At 41.2% G+C, this 22100-nt stretch overlaps 2 protein-coding genes and 1 long non-coding RNA gene across 4 annotated transcripts; 1 reads left to right on the top strand and 2 right to left on the bottom strand.

Moving 5' to 3' along the window:
• Window positions 1-1819: 1819 nt before the first annotated feature.
• On the bottom strand, window positions 1820-2970 carry LOC126618015 (uncharacterized). The gene is made up of 2 exons (XR_007621624.1): window positions 2897-2970; window positions 1820-2039 (listed from the first exon to the last, which is right to left on the bottom strand). It is a non-coding gene; the product is annotated as an uncharacterized LOC126618015 (long non-coding RNA).
• Window positions 2971-4188: 1218 nt separating this feature from the next.
• Window positions 4189-15566, top strand: LOC126618011 (uncharacterized). Of its 2 annotated transcripts, XM_050286085.1 has the most exons (7): window positions 4191-4466; window positions 4536-4705; window positions 13510-13586; window positions 13710-13775; window positions 13911-13985; window positions 14081-14152; window positions 14846-15566. In XM_050286085.1, the coding sequence occupies exons 1-7, from the start codon at window positions 4315-4317 to the stop codon at window positions 15266-15268; spliced, it is 1035 nt and encodes a 344-aa protein (XP_050142042.1). In that variant the 5' UTR covers window positions 4191-4314; the 3' UTR covers window positions 15269-15566. The 2 variants fall into 2 exon arrangements, with proteins under 2 accessions (XP_050142043.1, XP_050142042.1); XM_050286086.1 differs by lacking the exon at window positions 14081-14152 and having other exon boundaries at window positions 4189-4466.
• Window positions 15567-15637: 71 nt separating this feature from the next.
• LOC126618010 (phosphatidylinositol 4-phosphate 5-kinase 9-like) lies at window positions 15638-21783 on the bottom strand. The gene is made up of 9 exons (XM_050286083.1): window positions 21723-21783; window positions 19234-20562; window positions 18687-18854; window positions 18125-18290; window positions 17438-17548; window positions 17077-17264; window positions 16627-16784; window positions 16362-16527; window positions 15638-16197 (listed from the first exon to the last, which is right to left on the bottom strand). The coding sequence occupies exons 2-9, from the start codon at window positions 20478-20480 to the stop codon at window positions 15918-15920; spliced, it is 2484 nt and encodes an 827-aa protein (XP_050142040.1). The 5' UTR covers window positions 20481-20562; window positions 21723-21783; the 3' UTR covers window positions 15638-15917.
• Window positions 21784-22100: the final 317 nt, after the last annotated feature.

Raw genomic sequence — 22100 nt, 5'->3', positions numbered from 1 at the left:
GTCCTTTTTAATCCGAACTACACGTAGTTTGATTCTTCGATGACATGAGAAGATATGTATATGCCAGATTTATCAACAACTAATTCCAACGTTGTAGTCTATGTGAAGACAAGTCCATGAAGAATTTATCTTGTTAAAGCCTCACCATGGGCTATTCGTAAAAGATGATCCTCAATGAAGAACTTACGTTGTATAATCTTTTAAATACTCAATCACACCCCTTTATCAATTCACCATTCTCTTATGAATAAGAATTTCAACGTTTGATTATGGTGCAACTTTTGTCTTCTTTATTCGTTCTTTTCTTTTTGCAGTACTAGGATACAATAAAATCCCAAATAACACACAGCTTTAAAACTTCGCATAATTACAACTCTAAAAACTAAAAGTGATAGTGTCAAAGGATCTAAATTTTTTTGTAGTGTTTGGTTAGTAGCTTGGGAGGCTTAAGCTGTATTAGGGCAAGTGGGGTACGAGTACGGGGACATGGCCCCCTTATCTGGAAATCCAATGCATCATCCGACCTTTGGAAAGTTAATGCAACCTAAGTGTTGTTGGTTATAACATTCGAACATGTGCTCTACGCCATTTGAGGGAATAATAAAAAAAATGATCCCAAAATCATCTGAGGGGTGACTCTAAACTTCGACCCTGAGTACGATTACTTCCATCTAGGACCAAGGTACTAAGTCAAGTACATTCTACGACACTATGGGTCAAGTAGATCAGAATGAAGCATTCAAATTAGGAAATTCTCAAGAGGAATTTTATTCCAAATGAGCTCTGATACATGGAAGTGCCTTAGCCAAATCAGCTAAGTGTAGTATGATCAGAAACGCTCAGGTACACACATAGGATTTGACAACAGGATTCCAAAGATGTTTCTGACCCACATGCAAGTGACTAAGTCCTTAACAAACTTCTGTTTAAGACTCACTAAGACCATTTTTCCTTTTTGGTTTTTGCTACTTGAGAAGATATTAACGAGGCACCTAACCTAGACTGGAGTACCCTTGTGTACGTCCCATAGACGTTTAAATTGGCTTTGCATCCAACTTGTTGTTTTCCTTACACTATGGGTTTTTGCCCCATATTGGCTTTTACCATAGTCGGGTTTTGTTAGACTTATTTCTATATGGAAGTTCCCTTGCTTGAGGCTAGCATGTTCTTTAATTAGTGCCGATGAGACGACTTGATCAATGTTGCTGAATCTGATATGATATCTACTAGAGTATTTACACACTCAACGGATAGTGTTGTGAATATTATTTAATATGTGTGATTGTGTAAATCGTAGTTAAATTGGATTTTAGATTACGCATTATGTTATTATTCTTTCATATTAGATTTTGTATTTTTGGAGGATAAGTTACTCATTCACATTGATTTCTATAAATAAAGGCACTTCAGAAGGAGAATCACCCAATCCCTAATCATTCTACAATTTCTCTCATCTCCATGCTACCACCGCACTCTATCTCTACCTTTAGAAAATTGGCCACAACCTCCAAAATAAAATTAAGGGTAATGTTAAGGAGACAATTTTTTTATTTTTTTTGGCAAACGATATTATCTACACTAAGAGGGAGAAGTGGACTTAGCCTCACAATGACCTAGCAATAATGTGGTTCAAATTCGACTTTGACAAGAATCGAACCTAAGACATTTCAATACCACTAAACTACAGTACACTAAACTGTAATACTAGGTTATACAAGAATATGACACATCCCGACCGAGATTGAGGCATGTTGGCTATCACATGAGGGTGACGTAGCTATGTGCACAGTGCGGAAGCACTAAGGATAAAGAATATACGAATAAATAAAAACCGAAAGCTACTAATGTGCACTAATAAATCGGAAGTGCTAAGAGTGAAATATAAGTTTAAATGCACCTAATCAGAGCGTAGAAAGGCTAGGTGCAGTCCAGTAGGACAAGTACTAATTATACAGTACCATAGTATGTCCTACAATTATTTTAGTATGTCAGAACAGCCAAAATCCTCGTACGCCACCAATAGCAAGCTTACCTAAAACCTAGAGGGGCGCAAAACAGAAAGTGTGAATGCGCAAAAACAAATGTTTTACAAAACCATTCCATTTCTCAACAGTTCTAACCCCTTGCCGTAAAACATGTATAATTTTTCCCAGAAATAGAATATAAACATATGCATAATTGTATATATAAGTATCTCAATTCAAATCATGCTTCATATAACCATATTCATAAGTATACTATGCTAAAACATAAAAATAGAATAAGTAACTCAGGTGAGAATAAATTCATGGAAAATAATATATTAGCCGGAATCCCTACATAAGTCTGTATGGCTAAATTCATAGCTCATTAGTCAATCTAGCCGGAGTCACTACCATGACCTATACGGCATTACACTACACATAAGTCGGAACCACTAAGAAGGGGTCTATACGACAAGACTGGGTGTAATATAGTTATGCTCAATACTACTTTTTCATGATAGCTGGGCGATAAATTGCTAGTCACCTACGAGTTGGAACCACCTATGATGGTCTGTACGACAGGACTATACACCTAAATTTGATCCAATATGAGCATATGGTGCGGGAGGTGACTTGATATATAGGTTGTGCCCTATCTCTGGCTAATCATTAACATCGGGGTGCAGGTTTATGAGCTCAATGTTTCTCAATCACATATCACATCATCAATACATCACATAACCAAAAAAACTCACCTGGTACTTACCTGAGCGTTCACAGCACCATAATGATATATTATGCATCATATATCAACTCATATAGAGAATATAAATGTATATGCATGGCAATTCAAGGCATACTTCATTTAAACGTAGTTTTCTGGGAAAATATCAAGTATATAAGTATATATTGAAAACCAAAAGCCCACTCACTGGTATGTCAAAGGGTCATAGCCCTCGAGTCGCTCTTGACCGCTCTCGTCTTCGGGATAAGTCTCCCTTATATGCGAAACAACTATAAAAACGTCATTTAAGGCACATAGAAAAAACTAGCTAATAACTTCTCATACAATGCTCAAACAGGGTGTTTGAATATACCAACGTGATCTAAATAACTCCACGAACATCCCCATATTTTTAGAAAAATTTTCCAACCACTCACGTGCGTCACACCCCGGCCAAGGCACTACAACACGCGCAGGGACCCTAACGGAATCCCTTAACCCCGTTAGGAATATTCCGTTAAACAGTAACAGAATCCGTTAAACTAACCAACACCGTTAGGAATATTCCGTCAAAGTTGACGGAATATTCGGTCATCCCCTACCTTAGAACTCCGGCGACCGTCGCCGGTGCCGGAAACTAGGAAATTCTTTAAACCTTCATTTCTCGTCCATTTCTCAGTCAAATTTCACGAATTATATACCAAAATGAAGCTTAAGACAAGTAGAACAAACCCTTACCAGTTTTAGGACCTAAATCTCACGGGATCTCGCCGGAAAGATCCACGATAATCCGTCCAAACTTAAAACTCGTCGTCCTCGCTACTCTGACATCCAAATTCTTCCAACGAACCACTCCTAGCCTCGTGAGGACCTCCTTAAGCTACCTATAAGCTTGAAATCCCAAAAAACACGTGATTTTACGTTTGCATGAATAGTACCTAAATCGGAGTTTGAGAGAAACTAGGGTTTTCGAAGAAGTTCTTACCTAAAAATGGTACCATTCGACTCATATGAACCTTAGGAACACGATGGTGTCCTTTAAACCCTCGATCTGCAAACTTTCTGCTAGATTTGTTGTTCGCCTGTACGGGAGAAAGAAGAGAGAGTGAGTTCGAGGGAGAGAGGAAGGGTTTGTGTGTGTGTGGTCCACGTGGGTCACCAACCACAACCACAAAAACTAAGTGCCACTTTGGTCCAAAAATTAAGGTTTGTGTGTGTGTGTGGTCCACGTGGGTCACCAACCACAACCACAAAAACTAAGTGCCACTTTGGTCCAAAAATTAAGGAAAACATAAGTTTGGACCATCCTTAACCTGCATAACACACACCATAAAACTCACGTCCAAGGGTAAAATAGTCAATTCATGTCATCGATAATTTATTTTGGAACGGGATGTGACACTATAATTTTAAACTAATTTTATAAACAAAATAACATGTTATCTATAAAAAGAAAAGAAAAGAAAAAGTATGCAGCGCAATAAATATATTAATTTCCAAATTTTCCTTCACAAAAACACAAAGAAAAGAAAAGAATGGGCAGCGAGTGTGACTGTCTGGGTACTTCTCCCAAATCTTAAACCTGTCGAGTCTGAGAGAAACAGTGGGTGACTGACAACTGAGACGATGGACAGAGAATGGGGCTCAAAGCCAGGAAGCGGAGGAGCCGCCTCTGCACAGAACGAAGCCATCGACCGCCGCGAGCGTCTCCGGCGGCTCGCGCTTGAGACCATCGATCTCGCCAAAGATCCCTATTTCATGCGCAATCACCTCGGAAGGTGTGACCCTCTTTTGCTTTCTGCTCAAATTTCACTGCTTTTAATCTGATTGTTGGTGGGTCTTTGTAGCTATGAGTGTAAGCTTTGCTTGACGCTGCACAACAACGAGGGCAACTACTTGGCGCATACACAAGGCAAGCGCCATCAGACTAATTTGGCAAAACGAGCTGCTCGCGAGGCGAAGGACGCTCCTGCGCAGCCCCAGCCGCACAAGCGCAAGGTCAATGTGCGAAAGACGGGTATGTGTCTAATAAATTTTTGACAAGCATTTGGTCGGACGCTCGGTGGGCATGTAAAGTTGTTTATGATGGATAATGTGGGGTTTTTTTTTTTTTTTTTGTTTTTTTTTGTTTTGTTTTGTTTTGTTTTTTATTTAGTTTGATTTGGGTTTTTTTAAGATTTTATGGCTGATTGGCACAGCTGGTGCATTTCAGTAGAATGTGTTTTTGGACAAGAAAATTAGGTTGAGTTAACCAAGGGCGGAACCAGAAATTTTGTTAAGGCGGGCTAGTTAAATTTTAGGGGTGATATGATGGCCGCTAACAACATTTGAAAAATTAGGGAAAATTAGGGGAAGATGGAGAGGTTAGGGTTAAGAGTTAAAAGCATGAGTGTTTACTAAGGGATTGTGTTTATTAATTGAGTCAACAATTGATCTAGGATGCGTAATGGCTACAAATTAGAGTGGGAATGGATTACTAGGTTATATTTGGGTGGGCAAATAAGATGTTTGGGGTGAATTATCTTAACATATAAATGGATACATAAACATACACATATATATGGGTTAGGATCCAGGGACAAACGCTTTTGACACACATTTTGACACTCATTTTGACACTCATTTTTGTAGGGCTCACTTCGTAATGTAGTATATTTTAGTACATCATTCATAGATCATCCTTAACTCCGCCGTGTAAGTTTATCTTACATTGCCGGTCCCAAGCCCGGATAAAGGAGGAGGGGGAGGGCGTCAGGTAGTCGACAGCCGGCACTCCATGATCACGTCGAATCTTTATGAAAATGAATCTAGAACGAAATTGCGCTAAAGCTAGGGCATCACCCGTAAGTGGCGCGCTGTGTGGCTCGAGCACAGTGATAAGTGAGCAAGGGTCGCTGTATCTCCATCGGCACCCGGATGCAGTGTTAAATGAGCAAGGGGGCTATAGAAACTTCTTTTCGAACGACTCCACTCAAAGTTGTTTGGGAGCATATGCTCCTATCAACTTTACACGGGACACACAAAAGAAGTACTTTGATCCTATTAGACGGGGAAGGGTGAAGAAGCTAGGACAGAAGGGTAGAGTTCAAGAGAGCAAAATGCGTTTAGGAACGTGGAATATAGGAACCTTGACGGGAAAATCTATGGAAGTAGTAGAAGTTATGGTGAGGAGAAGGATAAATATTATGTGCCTACAAGAAACTAAGTGGGTTGGTCGTAAGGCAAAGGATCTAGAAAACTCAGGGTTTAAACTATGGTATTCGGGCACAAATAGAACGAGAAACGGTGTTGGCATCATCGTGGACAAGACCTTGACACAAGATGTTGTAGATGTCAAGAGGGTAGGAGATAGAATCATGGCAATCAAGATTGTAATAGGACAAGAACTTATCAATGTGATTAGTGCGTACGCACCTCAAGTAGGGTTGGATACGAGTTCGAAGGAGAAATTTTGGGAAGACCTTGGAGACTTGGTGCAAGGAATTGCTCAGACGGAGAAGTTATTTATAGGAGGAGATTTAAATGGACACGTGGGCAGGGAGACAGGCAACTATGGAGGTTTTCATGGTGGCCATGGTTTTGGGGAGAGAAATGAGGATGGGGAAGCTATCTTGGATTTTGCAATGGCATATGATCTCTTCTTAGCCAACACCTTCTTTAAGAAGAGAGAAGAACATGTGATCACCTACAAGAGTGGGTCGTCAAAAACACAAATAGATTTTCTTCTAATGAGGAAAGAGGATCGTATAACTTGTAAGGATTGCAAAGTTATACCAGGAGAGAGCGTGGCTAATCAACATCGCTTGTTGGTGATGGATGTACATATCAAAAGAGTGAGAAAAAAAAACAAGACTTGGAAGTGCCCAAGGACTAGATGGTGGAATCTAAAAGAAGAAAAACAAGCCATTTTCAAAGAGAAAGTAATCACCCAGTGTGTGTGGGATAGAGAGGGGGAAGCTAACCAAATGTGGGATTCCATGGCTAGTTGTATCCGAAAAGTAGCAAAAGAGGTATTAGGAGAGTCCAAGGGCTTTGCCCCACACCAAAAGGAATCTTGGTGGTGGAATGAGGAGGTACAAACAAAGGTGAAGGCTAAGAAGGAATGTTGTAAAGCCTTATACAAGGATAGGACCGATGAAAATGGTGAAAGGTATAGAAAAGCGAAGCAAGAGGCGAAGAAAGCTGTGAGAGAAGCTAAGTTAGTGGCTTATGACGATATGTATAAGCGACTAGATACCAAAGAAGGAGAGTTGGATATCTATAAACTAGCTAGAGCAAGGGAAAAGAAGACAAGGGACCTAAACCAAGTGAGGTGCATCAAGGATGAGGATGGAAAGGTTCTTGCTACAGAGAACGCGGTTAAAGACAGATGGAAAGGTTATTTTCATAATCTTTTCAATGAAGGACATGAAAGGAGTGCTTCTTTAGGGGAGTTGAGTAACTCAGAAGAGTGTAGAAACTACTCTTTTTATCGTAGAATCCGGAAGGAAGAAGTGGTTGTAGCTTTGAAGAAGATGAAGCATAGAAAAGCACTAGGCCCAGACGATATACCAATTGAAGTGTGGAAAGTTTTGGGAGAGACAGGTATAACATGGCTCACTGACCTTTTCAATAGGATTTTGAAAACGAAGAAGATGCCAAATGAGTGGCGAATGAGCACTTTGGTGCCTATCTACAAGAATAAGGGTGATGTACAAAATTGCATGAACTATAGGGGTATTAAGCTAATGAGTCATACAATGAAGCTCTGGGAGTGAGTCATTGAGCATAGATTGAGGCAAGAGACACGGGTTTCGGACAACCAATTCGGGTTCATGCCAGGGCGCTCAACCGTGGAGGCAATCTATCTCTTACGAAGATTGATGGAAAGATATAGAGATGGGAAAAAGGATTTACACATGGTCTTTATAGATTTGGAAAAAGCGTATGATAGGGTCCCAAGAGACATTCTTTGGAGGATTTTAGAGAAGAAAGGAGTACGAGTAGCATATATCCAAGCTATACAGGATATGTATGAAGGAGCAAAGACTGCCGTAAGAACTCATGAAGGACAAACCGAAAGCTTTCCCATAACTGTAGGATTACATCAAGGCTCATCCTTAAGTCCTTACCTTTTTGCGTTGGTAATGGATGAGTTAACAGGACATATTCAAGATGATATTCCTTGGTGTATGCTTTTCGCAGACGATATAGTGTTGATAGATGAAACTCAGGAAGGGGTAAATGCAAAGCTTAACCTTTGGAGAGAAGTGTTGGAATCTAAAGGTCTTCGCCTAAGCCGATCAAAGACAGAATATATGGAGTGCAAGTTCAGTGCAAATGGAGGCCAAAACGAGTTAGGGGTGAGGATCGGAGATCAAGAAATACCAAAGAGCGACCGTTTTCGTTACCTAGGATCTATCTTGCAAAAGAACGGAGAATTAGATGGAGATCTCAACCATAGAATACAAGCTGGATGGATGAAGTGGAAGAGTGCATCCGGCGTGTTGTGTGACCGCCGTATGCCACTGAAGCTCAAGGGAAAATTTTATAGGACGGCAATAAGGCCGGCGATGTTGTATGGCACAGAATGTTGGGCGGTGAAGCATCAACACGTACACAAAATGGGTGTAGCGGAGATGAGGATGCTTCGTTGGATGTGTGGGCACACGAGAAAGGATAAGATTAGGAATGAGGATATCCGGGGTAAAGTAGGAGTAGCCGAAATTGAAGGAAAGATGAGAGAAAATCGGTTACGGTGGTTTGGACATGTGCAAAGAAGGCCTACTGACGCTCCGATTAGAAGATGCGACTATGGGACAGAGGTTCAGGGCCGAAGGGGTAGAGGAAGACCTAGGAAAACTTTGGAAGAGACCCTAAGAAAAGACTTAGAGTACTTGGATCTAACGGCGGATATGACACAGGACAGAACACAATGGCGTTCTAAGATTCATATAGCCGATCCCACTCAGTGACTCGGATTTTCCAAGTCTCCAACCGAGAAGTTTTCCTCACTCGGGAAATTAAGGGAACACTACCTCAACCTACATGCTCCACTCACAAAGCTTCAACATACAAGCTTCAACCAAAGAAAATTCAAAGAACTTAGCGAAGAAGGCTTTGGTGTATTTAACACAATACGTTGAAATGAAGGAAAGCTTATTTATTGATATCCCCGATAAGTTACAAATATGTACATATACTTGAGTCAAAATAAACAAACAAGAGGGAGCCTTTACAAAGGTTGCTTAGGAGAAGTCTCAGCAGTCGGTAGAGCCCCAGAAAGAGAAGGCACCGGAGGGGGATCATTCGGAGCCTCAGTACTGGACAAAACCCTCGAAGGAGGAGGCATCAGAGGTTGATCATTTGGAGCTTCATTAAGCGGTACAGCCCCAGAAGACGAAGGCAATAAATGCTTTTGTAACAAACCCACAAATCTCTGATGATCAAGTAAAACCTGACCATCAGATTCCTTCATCTGGTCAAGCTTCCTCTTCATGTTTGTAGCATAGTCATGTGCGAGCCGGTGCAACTGTTTATTCTCATGCTTGAGCCCTCTAATCTCCTGTTTGAGACTCATCACTTCAGCCGCCAATGATTCAACTTGGCAGGTTCGAGCAAATAGGCGTTGGGCCATATTAGACACAGAACCTGCACACTGAACACTGAGAGCCAGAGAATCCTTAACAGCCAACTCATCAGACCGTTTGGAAAGTAGTCTGTTATCTTTGGGAGTGAGAAGGTTCCTGGCCACTACCGCAGCGGTCATATCATTCTTCATCACGGAATCCCCAACGGTAAGAGGACCAGTAGGGGAGACGAAGGATGGGCGCCATATGTTGTCTGGAGAAGGCGGGGCTGCCTCTTCAACAAGGTTCAAGTCAAAACGACGGTCGGAGGGGCCAGACATTTTCAAAGGTGTTGAAGAGAGAAGAGGTCGGACAAATCAAGATCTTAGAAGTGCAAGAATGGAGCTTCTACGGGTGGATACTCAAGTGTGCTTTGGAACTTAATGTCAGCCCATATAAAAATCTGCACTCGACGAAGCTTCAGAAATCGAAGAGGCGCCTGCTCAGAACTCGAAGAGGCGTTTGCTTTCTCAAAAGCTGGGCTGCTCAGAGACCACGAGGGTCGATCTCAGAAATCGAAGAGGCGTTTGCTTTCTCAAAAGCTGGGCTACTCAAAGACCACGAAGGCCGATCTCAGAAATCGAAGAGGCTTGCTTTCTCAAAAGCTGGGCTGCTCAGAGACCACGAGGGCCGATCTCAGAAATCGAAGAGGCACCTACTTTTCCAGCCTTGTCAGCACCTGTCACACGCACACTCAGCTTTGCGGAAATTATGGGCATTCTGTCGAAGATTTCTAGCGAAGTAGAAAGCACATGAATCGTACTGTTCAATCACCCACTTCCCACACGCAACAGTAACTCATGGGTACCACAGATAACTTTGCCAAAGTTCTCTGACAAAGTTGAGACACGTGAAGCTTGCAGCTCCCGCTACATCGCTCTGACCAAGAAGAGTAAAAGAATTGCAAAGAAACAACACTAACAAAGTTTAGACACATAAATTTTGAAGGTCTAGCTACCATATTATTACCCACAAGGGTAAAGGAACAGTACCACTGCTGGATAATTGGAAAGTCCCGGTGTGTCAACCTCTGTGCTTCGTGGCAAGGTAGACTAGCAAACATGCCCAACCTTTACTTACATTCGAGAAAACACTCCCAACAGGATTGCTTGCTCCAAAATCGAAGAGGCACGGCCCTCCGAATCTCGAGAGCCAGACTCCCAACATGATTATTTTCTCAAAAATCGAAGAGAAGGTAAAGGAACAGTACCACTGCTGGATAATTGGAAAGTCCCTGTGTGTCAACCTTTGTGCTCTGTGGCAAGTTAGACTAGCAAACATGCCCAACCTTTACTCACATTCGAGAAAACACTCCCAACAAGATTGCTTGCTCCAAAATCGAAGAGGCACCGCCCTCCGAATCTCGAGAGCCAGACTCCCAACATGATTACTTTCTCAAAAATCGAAGAGAGGGTAAAGGAACAGTACCACTGCTGGATAATTGGAAAGTCCCTGTGTGTCAACCTCTGTGCTTCGTGGCAAGGTAGACTAGCAAACATGCCCAACCTTTACTCACATTCGAGAAAACACTCCCAACAAGATTGCTTGCTCCAAAATCGAAGAGGCACCACCCTCCGAATCTCGAGAGCCAGACTCCCAACATGATTACTTTCTCAAAAATCGAAGAGACCGCTCTCCGAATCTCGAGAGCCAGACCCCCAGCAGGATTGCTTTCTCAAAAATCGAAGAGGCATCGTTCTCCGAATCTCGAGAGCCAGACCCCCGACAGGATTGCTTGTTCGAAAACCGAAGAGGCACCACTTTCCCAACTTCAAGAGCTGGATCTCCTTGGATAAAGCTTGTCTGTAATCTTCACACGCAACATCAGCTTTCCAGATACCACAGACCACTTTTTCAAAGTGCTCTGACAGAGTTAAAACATGTGAAGCTGACAGCTCCCACTACCGTCCTATGACCAAGCAGGGTAAAGGAATAGCATTATTACTTGATGTTAGGGAAACTCCTATATATGTCGACCTCCATCCGTAACGGACAGGCAGACCTGCAAAAATGCTCAACCCTTTCTCTTATCTGAGAGGGCACTCCCAACGAAGCCTTTCGAAATATTCAGCTTTCTTTCCCCCGGATAATAACTCTGTAAACAAGCTATACTAGAGCAAGAATATCTCATATCATCAGGGTTAAAAGCAAGAGTATCCCATATCATGCTTTTTCCCTGTCTTTTCCTTTGGCCTTGTTCTTACCTGCAAGACAAGGAGAAAGAGAGCAATCAGTCAGCACTTGGAATCAAGCTTCCAGCCAGGAACTGACTGCTTGGAACCCCTTACCTGATTACTTACCTGGCATTGCTCTCGAGTACTCATCTTCAACATCTTATGCTTCCAGGGAAGATACCGCATATGCCTGAGGAACAGATAGGGCAAGTGAGAAGGATACAAGGAAGCATGTGGAGACAAGCGTAACAGCACACGTGCCGATACATCCACTACTCTGTCAAAAGCAAAAGTATCCCATATCAGCAGGGTCGAACGTACTCTAGATTTGATGGACTTGTTTTGACCCTCAAATTCTTCAGTCGGCCTTATACTCTGGAGGAAACCAGAAAACCCTCCAGCCCTGTTCAAGAATAAGCCTGTGGAAAGTTACTTCTTCAAAAGCAAAAGTATCCCATATCATCTCTTCTCATTTTCTTCTCTTTATCCTTCATGCTGCCTGCAAGATAGGAAGAATGTGAACAATCAGCCGGAGCTCTGATTGCTTACCTTGTCTGTCACCTCTTTCAGCAGATCCCCTAGCCCGGTGACTTGGGGGACTCCTACTACATGGTTTGTATCGCGCTTGACCAAGCCTGAAACTACAAGTAAGCTTCAAGTGAAATTGATACATTACCTTGTGCATCTCCACCAGTTACAGATACCACCCCTGGATGGAGGAAGAGTACTTCTAGAGAAGATGCCACATCTACCTATGAGACAGATAAGGCAAGTCAAGACGATACCACACTCCGGTACTTAGAAGTTTCGTGGTTACGAGATCATTCTCCCACAATATTTCCTAATGTCATTTGTACTAAATCATTCACTTGTACTCACTAAAGGAGAGCTTGAACCTATGTACTTGTGTAAACCCTTCACAATTAATGAGAACTCCTCTATTCCGTGGACGTAGCCAATCTGGGTGAACCACGTACATCTTGTGTTTGCTTTCCTATCTCTATCCATTTATATACTTATCCACACTAATGATCGGAGCAATCTAGCGAAGATCACAAAAAGTGACCGTTTTCGCTACCTAAGATCTATCTTGCAAGAGAACGGAGAATTAGATGGAGATCTCAACCATAGAATACAAGCTGGATGGATGAAGTGTAAGAGTGCATCCGGCGTGTTGTGTGACCGTCGTAGGCCACTGAAGCTCAGAGGAAAATTTTATAGGACGGCAATAAGGCCAGCGATGTTGTATGGCACAGAATGTTGGGTGGTGAAGCATCAACACGTACACAAAATGGGTGTAGCGGAGATGAGGATGCTTCGTGGGATGTATGGGCACACGAGAAAGGATAAGATTGGGAATGAGGATATCCGAGGCAAAGTAGGAGTAGCCAAAATTGAAGGAAAGATGAGAGAAAATCGGTTCCGGTGGTTTGGACATGTGTAAAGAAGGCCTACTGACGCTCCGGTTCGACAGAGGTTCAGGGCCGAAGGGGTAGAGGAAGACCTAGGAAAACTTTGGAAGAGACCCTAAGAAAAGACTTGAGTACTTGGATCTAACGGAGGACATGACACAAAACCGAGCGCAATGGCGTTCTAGGATTCATATAGCCGACCCCACTTAGTGGGAAAAGGCTTTGTTGTTGTTGTTGTTGTATTCATAGATCATCCTTGCAAAAACTTAGACAAATCCAAAACCATTAAGACATTCATTTGTAGTGAAGAAAATGGACAAAGACGATTCTACAAGAAACACTACATTTAGTCCAATGGTCATATAGTTTTGGATTTGGGTGATTTTTGGTAGACATGATTTTTGAGGTAATATATAAAAGATGGATGGTTGGATCGTTGAAATACATTACGGGGTGGGCTTCACAATAACGTGTGTCAAATGTGTGTGTCCCCCGATCCTAACACTATATATATAAAATTATTTATTTATTTAAATGGCTTCCTGGGCTATAGCCCATGGTAACCATTTTGTAATTCTGCCAATGGAGTTAACTATCTTAAGTATATCCTTTAATCTATGGTTGCAGTCAAAATTGGTAGGCCGGGGTATCGAGTGACAAAGCAGTTTGATGGAGAAACAAAGCAGAGGTCTCTTCTCTTCCAGGTGTCTGTGTCTGTGTTCATTGTGATATATTTATTTTCCAGAAATAATGAGTTCTCGTTCAAGGATATGTAGAATGCTAAACAATGGATTAGCTAATGGTGTTACTATATGTATGCTATGCAGATTGAATATCCTGAGATTGAAGATAATACAAAGCCAAGGCATCGTTTTATGTCATCTTATGAGCAGGCAGGGCTAGTTATATTAATATGAGTTTGTGGTCTGCAATTATGGCCGTTGTCTTCTTCTACTCTTTTTTCTTATTTAAAGGCTTCAGTGAATGGTTTTGATATTTCTTTAAATGTTGACATTTCATGAACACAGAGGGTTCAACCTGTCGACAAAAAGTACCAGTATCTTCTGTTTGCAGCCGAGCCTTATGAGATAGTTGCTTTCAAGGTATATCTCATCGTCAATGCATGGGGTACTCATTCATTCTCTATATTGTTAGATTCAAGATGCTTGTTTTGCCTGCATGTTTGTTTCTGTTTCAGGTTCCTAACATTGAGATCGACAAAACTGATAAGTTTTTCTCACATTGGGATCCAGACTCAAAAATGTTCACAGTTAGTTTTCTAACCCTATAGATTTGTTTTGTTTTATCTGCGCTGCAAGAACTAGTTGAAGTGTTTCATTGGACTGTTAACCTGGTGGTTCATTAGATTGGTAAATCTTGTCCGTGGTTGTTTTAAGATATATGAACTTATAACCTTAGTGCCTGTTTCCTAATGATTTCATTTTACTTTATACTTTCCACTTTTTGTGTTTGAGATGTAGGGAGTCTATGGGGGAAAGAAGGGAAGAAGGGTGATGGGGAGGGAAGGGAAGAAACAAGGAAGAGTGACTGAAATCAAAATCTTGAACAAGTTTTTGGTTTCTAGTTTTCGTTGTGTCTTTCGTTATACATTTGTTATACATATCTTCACCACCATCCTTCCTCAACTATTTTATGTCCCTCATTTTTACCGACATATTTCCCTTCCATCTCTAGCACAAAAATGAAAAATAAAAATTTGAAACGAAATTGTAATCAAATGGCCGTGTGGAATCCAACTTAAGAAAGCTTATATGATTCGGCAAGCAAGGCACATTTTCGGTCTTGAGTCTGTTGGCACCAATTGGTGATATCTACATAAACTGCTGCATAATCACTAGATCAGGCTGGATTAGTAAAATTAAGAAGGAAAAGAAATCCTGGCAAACTATAGGTTTTTATAGAACCCTTCTCACTTTTTCTTGTTGGATGTATCAATATGCAGTTGCAGCTATATTTCAAAACTAAGCCACCAGAGGCGAACAAACCGCAACCTCCCCCTGCAGCTAATGGCCCAGGTGCACCCGGTGTTCCATCAAGGCCTTTGCCCCCACCACCCCAAGTTCCTCCTCCTCTGCCACAAGGACTGCCTCCTGGTGCACCAATGGGAAATCCTCCTAGAGCTCCTGCGCCAGGTCCTGGATCTTTACTACCACCACCTCCTATGGGAAATGGCCCTAGGCCTATGCCTCCTGGTGGTGCTCCGCTGGCCCCTCCTCCGCCCCCAGTTGGTAATACAATGGTGAATTTCACTCCTGGCGCTCAGATGGGAAGGCCTCCATCTATGCCACCTCCGCAAGGCTTTCCGGGACAACAAATGCAGGGCCGGGGTCTTCGTCCACCCCCACCACCTCCTAGTATGGGCTAAGGGAACCTATTGCCTTGGGGTGGCAGTCCTTGTACCGGAACATCTCAGCAAAATATTTGCAGTATGTGTGTGGAGAATGAAGTCAACAAAAATGCCCCGGTATTTCCGTTAAACTGGAAGCTGTACCTTGTTACGCTTTAATTTTTACTTTTCGATTGAACAAATCAAAGAAAAATACTTTCCTGTTACTTTGACCTTTAGATTGAAACACGACTGTTCAAGGATGTCATGTTTGTCCTGAATCCAACAGAGGAAAGGTATAATAAGAGTACGGAAATCATTTCCAAATTTATAATCATTTGTAACGGCTCGTTTGTACAAAAAAAAAAAAAAAAAAAAAAAAAAAAAAGAAGATGGTTTGGATGTCTCTGATCGATTAAACACAGTACATTGATCAGAAAAATGGATATAGGTACATGTAAGTAAGCCGCAGGCGCTCCAAAAGTAGCAAAACCAGAGGGAGGGAGAAACAAATTCAAATCTGTCACCAAATCATTACGATGTTCAACCCAGCTGCTGCTCAATGCTGGCATAGCCGATGATGCTCCTTCTCCGGATGCTTTTGCAAACGGTCCTTGAGGGATGCAAACCGCAGGCCTTATCAAAAGTACCCTCAGATGAGGTTCTTTCTGCACTGGACACCAAATTCTTACCTTGTTAAGGCATTTGGAGGGAAGACCTTCCGGATGAATTCCAAGAAGCGCCGGGAATAGAATGTCGGGTCCACAGCGGAGATGGACAAGGAATCGAATTGAAGAGATTTGTACGCGTGTTCAATCTTCTTTCCCATGCTGTAGTCTTGCAATATATCAATGATCCCAAGATATAGCACAACGTCGTATACTTCATGAAATGTTTGCTGGTCTCCCTGTTCGCCGGGAACCTGCTCTGCCCTTGCTGGCATGTTCACACCCAGCTGGATTTGGAGCCTGCTCAAATTTGTAGAGACATAAGTTTAATTAGAAATGCCCTTGGTCGGGATTTTCACTTCCGAATTCCGATGCATAGCTTTTCAAACGAAGGCTTAAACGGATTCTCTGAATGGGGTCTATATAAATGCTCCATGGATGCGTTCTATTGCAGCAGATCATACCTTGCTGTACCGGGTAATAGGAGATCGACTTCCTCATAACCGGCAGATGATGCTCTCAGTCGGCTACCTCTCACATGAGGGCCAACAACAACACTAGCGTCGTTGCTTCCACGTGGGATTAAGACAAGTCCCTGTGGGTAATTGGAGATCTCGTCCTCCAGAGTCTCTGTCATTCGAACACCGGGAACAAAAAACTTTAAGTTAGTCTTTAGTAATAGTTGAAAACATAACTCCATATCGTCGAGAGAAAGAGGATGACAACCACCTTCCTCTGCAAGGATTCCCAAACCATCAGCTCGAGTGGTATTATTGTAGGACGTGACAGACCGCAGATGTTGGGGGGCTCGATAATGCACTCCCATGAGAAGGCTGTAGTCCATAATGTGCTGCGCCTCCAGAAATTTACTGTCGATCTCACTCTGACTGCATAATATTCGGAAAGCACAATGAGTTACAGTAGTAATAACATATGGAAAAAATTGGAACCTAAAGCTTGAATAATACATGTTAAGCAGGCGAAAAATGACGAGTGGAAAATGTTACCACTTAGTATTGTTACAAGTAAACCGAGTACTTAAATCTGGCACTTAGAAACCACGTCGACTAAATCTTTCACAACCAACACAAACGACAATAACAGAACTACATTTTTTATTTTGATTTTTTATGATAAACAGGGGTGTGTTTTCGTAAACTTAAAAGAACTCGCACTTACGTCATTAAGGCCTCTCGCCAAGAAGGTTCGAGATAAAAAGAGTAGTTTAAATCCAAGTCCTTGAGCGTTGTGTTTTCGTCGATTTCAATCTTATCAGCAGAACGACCAAGGGATGAACCTTTCAAATCAAATCTTCGATGTATTCTTAGCTCTGTGCAGAACATGTTTCCCATCACTACAAAGCGGAACTGCAAAGCATATTTTAACGTAAAAATGTCCGTCTTCAAAATACAAGAAGCAATTTACATTCATAGAGAATCATCGCAAATAACAAGGGAATTCACTATAGAATCTCGAATGATACTATTACTGGAATGTAACGGCATGATAATGCAGATATCTAAAGCGCTGTTCCCATTACCTTTTGACCACTTGAAGGTTTAATCCTATGAAGTCCAAAGAATTTTGTGATGAGGGTGTTCTCATACGACCTTACATGATGATGATAACTAGGAAGCATCCGCAGAAGAACCTACACATCAGAACTCTGGTTACCACACCTCCAGATGATTAAAGAAAAGGGGAGGCGAAAGATGAAGAATTCGATTACAGCACATGTATCACAATTCAGCATTAAATAGAAATGTTTGCTGACCATAGTGTTATTATACGAAAGATAGCACTTCCGTAACAGAAGATTATACGGTGACAGTTTCACTAATTGCTAAAGCTGGTCCTCCGCATAGACATAAGATTTGTCAAGAACCTTATTCCGAGTCCGAACAAAATTTCTGAGATGGTGGTAACCAAGTAATGACATGTCCAGTAATTCTAAAACAACTTAATTTCAATCCGCTATCCAGTTTTCTCTACATAATTCTTTTTCACAAACATTGTGAACAAAATCATGAAAATTCACAAAGGAGTATCTAAGGCGCTTTAGCTTTAGGGATTAATGAAAAGAATCAAAGGAAGCAGTTTACTGGTTTTAGTGTGAATTCATTTCCACACTGAGAAATAAGATAACTTCACAAGCATTTAGTAATTCTTGTACATCAAGTCATCAACAAAAAAATGTAGATGCACAAGCTCTAGCAGTGATACAAACCTGAACTTCAGATTTCCTGAGTGTCTTAATCATGAAACGATCATCTTGAGATAGGAAAAACACACTACCACTTTTTCCGGGAGAAGAAAGTTCTCTGAGAGCATCATTTCCACAAATAGACATCATGTAGTCAGCAGCATCAATCTTGAACATCTCCCTCAAATTCCTGCAAAGTTGATATAAAAGGAATGATATTGAAATGTCACGACTCACAATAAAGTAAATAGGAAACTGTTGGCAGCACAGTATCTGCACAACAGCCCGAAAACATTACAGAAGTGTACAATACAGTGAATACACCCACACACACACACATGATTGTGTATATGAGTAAACGACCCAATTTTTCAGGTTAAGGTTTAGTCAAGTTTTGTGTGTGTGTGTGTGTGTGTGGGCCTGATTTGGCGTCGAAGCCCACACTTGTATGATTCTGTACATACGTATATGTAATAAGTAAAACGTAGAAAGAGCACTTCTACAAACAAAAGAATATCCCCATCACTGTAAATGCATCAAACAAACAAATAGGCTACAAGCAAAACGTCAAGATAGGACAACTAACCTAAAGACCATGGGGCAATAGTCTTTCCACCTAAAATCTACTGATTGATGAGGCGGTGTCAATTGGGAGCCTTCTTTAGGAAAATTCATCCAAAAACTTGCTCGAGGCCCAAAATCTGATGCCCGGACTTCTCTCCTTTGTATTGGTGTTATCTTCCCAACAGTATACCTGGCCACAATTTAATCCACATTCAACATTAAGTTTCAGCAAACAAAATATGCAATGTACATGAGGTAAGTGATGAACAGCGGCTATCGCAATTGGACTGTAAATTTTTTCACCCCTAAAGGAGAAACCTTTTAAGATAATTAAACCCTCTCATGGAATCATACAGCTAATTTATACATATATTTTGCTTTTTTCCCCACAATGATCCCATGTTTGTCCTGAATCCAACAGAGGAAAGGAAAGACAAATCGAATTGCTTAATTAGTCTTTGCTAATACTAGAAAAGAGTAACCAATTAAGAATTATAATCTAATAAAAAACCATGCATTAGATACAAAAGATAAATGAAGACAAAATAATACAAGTAATGTAAATGTACCTGATACCCAGCTGCAAACTGAGCATTAGATCATAGCTCCTATGACCTTTAATGATCGCTTCACCAGGTCTCTTCACCACTTTTGCTAGCTTCTTTTGTCGCCGTTTTGCCCTTCTAGATGACGAAGAAAAGCTGTTATTCATTACTAGCTCACTGATTAAGACACCCTGCATATATTCTCGTTCTAAGATTGGAATTCCTGTCTCAGAATCTTTTTCTCCACCCTCAGCTAATGATAGATCATGTCCAATAACTTTTTCGAAAGATACCTCCATACTCCAACGCCTTTCCAAGGAAACATTTCTATGTGACTGCTCCAAATTTAACAGATTTCTATTAGAGATTTTATCGGCTGAAGCACGGTGAGATCCCTGCAGGCTCTCTCCAATCTTCACATTTCCTATATCCCCTGAACCAGCATTATGGATATGTGCGTTGTTCTGTTTTCTTAAATCTGGCAAGAGCCCTCGTCTCCTCAAAGCGTTCATGTAAAGTTCTTCTACTACTGGAAGTCTGCTGCCTTTTGGATAAAATGACCCTTTCCCATCTTTTAAACCGCGGGTCCAAGTTCCAACATAGATGCCTCCATCACTCCACGTGTATACTCCAAATCCATGCATCATGCCATTCAACCAGCTTCCTTCAAATGAGTCCCCATTGGTCCATGTGAGAGTTCCTTTCCCTGACATTTTCCCTCCTTTCATATTTCCTAGATAAACATTTCCATTTACCCACGTATAATTGCCAGGCCCTTCTGCCAACCCCTGCATCCAAGAACCTTCAAAGGCATCTCCACTAGGATAGACTTGATATCCCAAACCATGTTTGAGATTCAACCGCCATCGCCCCTTATAAGTCATCTTATCCGACCCAATGTAGGTCCCTGTTCCATGCATATATCCACCTAAAAATTCGCCCTCATAAACACCACCTGAAGACCAAATAATTTTTCCATTCCCATGTCTCATCCCCCGTCTCCATTCACCCTCATATATGCAGCCATCTGACCAGACATATTTTCCCTTCCCTTCAGGGATGTTTCCAAGCACGGGTCCAGAATAGGACTCCCTATTCGGAAGTAATAGCTCCCTGACTCTAAAGGCTGCAATTTCAGAAGTATCAGCAATTTCACCATTATTTATTATGGATTCTCTGTCTTCTTTGGAAATGACATCAAGAGACTTTGTTCTCTCTGTAAACAATCGTGCTTCTGCCGCTTTATCGCCAATGGCCGCAGGGCCAGACATGCATAATGTCACAAAGATTTCGGTTTCTTACACAATTATAGGCACTTTTAGATTCTCACAGGCCGTATGACGATATAGGATTCTGTGAAAAAACTTATGAGTGACTGCAAGTATACCAGGAAACTCCTTGTCCTCTTAGTTATAAACAGCAGAAAGATTAAAGACTCTATAAAAGGCAGTTCTCAAGTGCTTAAGATGGATTTCCAACTCGTTGAACTATAAAGACTTGAAAACAAAAATATAATAAAAAGGGGGGAACCTATTGATTCTGTTAAACTCATATAACAACAGTACGACCACCAAAGACTTAATAAAAGGTCGTACCCAGTGCACAAGGCTCCCGCTTTACGCAGGGTCTGGGAGAGGTGAATGTCGGCTAGCCTTACCCCCATTTATGCAGAGGCTGCTCCCAAGTCTCGAACCCGAGACCTACCGCTCATGGGCGAAGGCACTTGCCAAAGACTTAATACTTGGCGAAAATAAAGAGCATCAAGCCAATACACATATGCTCTACAGTTACTCCGGAACAAAAAACTTGGCTTGATTCAACCCCGTGAAAAATATAATCGGAAGAGATCAAATTTGAACTAGCGAGCGCACATTACTTATCCAGAAACACATTTTTAAAATACACAACTTATAAGAAGAAGCAGAAAAATGTTTTTGCACAATATCTCAGAAGTTCAGAACACAACAACTGTGAAAATGCTTAATGATCTTTCAGGGATTCAGTCAACCAAAGCCCATAAAATCATCAAGTGGATAAGTTCGATATTGCAGCTAAACTTTCTCAATTCCCAACTCATCCAAATCATAAAATAAGTTTGCTTCATGCTGCAGCTAAAATTTCATTCAATTAGTGCCTCTGAAAATAAACCAAAATCCGGGAGATATCTGAAAGAGCATACATTTACATCCTCCATTCATTTTTTCTATGAAAACAAAGCATCCGCAAAATGATATACTAGTGCTGCAGTTCAACTTCCTTGTTCAGTAAAAGCTCATCCAAACTTTTCAGTTGACTTTCTACCCTCTGATTTCCCAAAAGCAGAAAACTTGGGCTGATTTCAGCTCCAAAATCCAGGACCCAAAAAGCCAAAAGTCTCAAAACAGAAGGCAATTCCACTAAAAAGTCAAAACCCAACCCACAAAAGCAAATCAAAGACTCAAAACTTTTTGCAGAAAAGAAGAAGAAATATACCAGAGAAAATGAAACGAGGAGTGAGAGTGAAGGAGCCTTACAGGGGCAAGAGCGGTGGCTTTCGGGGTCTGAAGCGCTCTCTCTCTCTCTCTCTGCTGTCTAGTTTTTGGGTTGTGGATGGTCAACATGGTCTAAAATATCGATATTATCCCGATATTTTCATTGAAATTTTCGTGTTTTGGACGATATTTCCGATATCATCGATATTTTAAACCTTGATAAGAACTTTATGTGGTCCTAAGTCACTCATGTATCTTACCATGCAATGTATAAAATGTAAAATATTGTACTAATTCATTATATATAAATGATTATGGTGTGTTCAAACTTCTTTAATTAATTACTACATATTTTCTACACTGATAATGTTTGCCAGCTCGCTATATAATCAACTTAAATCAGTTAAATTCATCATACAA

Source organism: Malus sylvestris, chromosome 4 (assembly GCF_916048215.2).
Source record: "Malus sylvestris chromosome 4, drMalSylv7.2, whole genome shotgun sequence".
Taxonomy (NCBI): domain Eukaryota; kingdom Viridiplantae; phylum Streptophyta; class Magnoliopsida; order Rosales; family Rosaceae; genus Malus; species Malus sylvestris.
The sequence above is the reverse complement of the archived record's forward strand: the minus strand, read 5'-3'. Positions and strand labels throughout refer to the sequence as shown.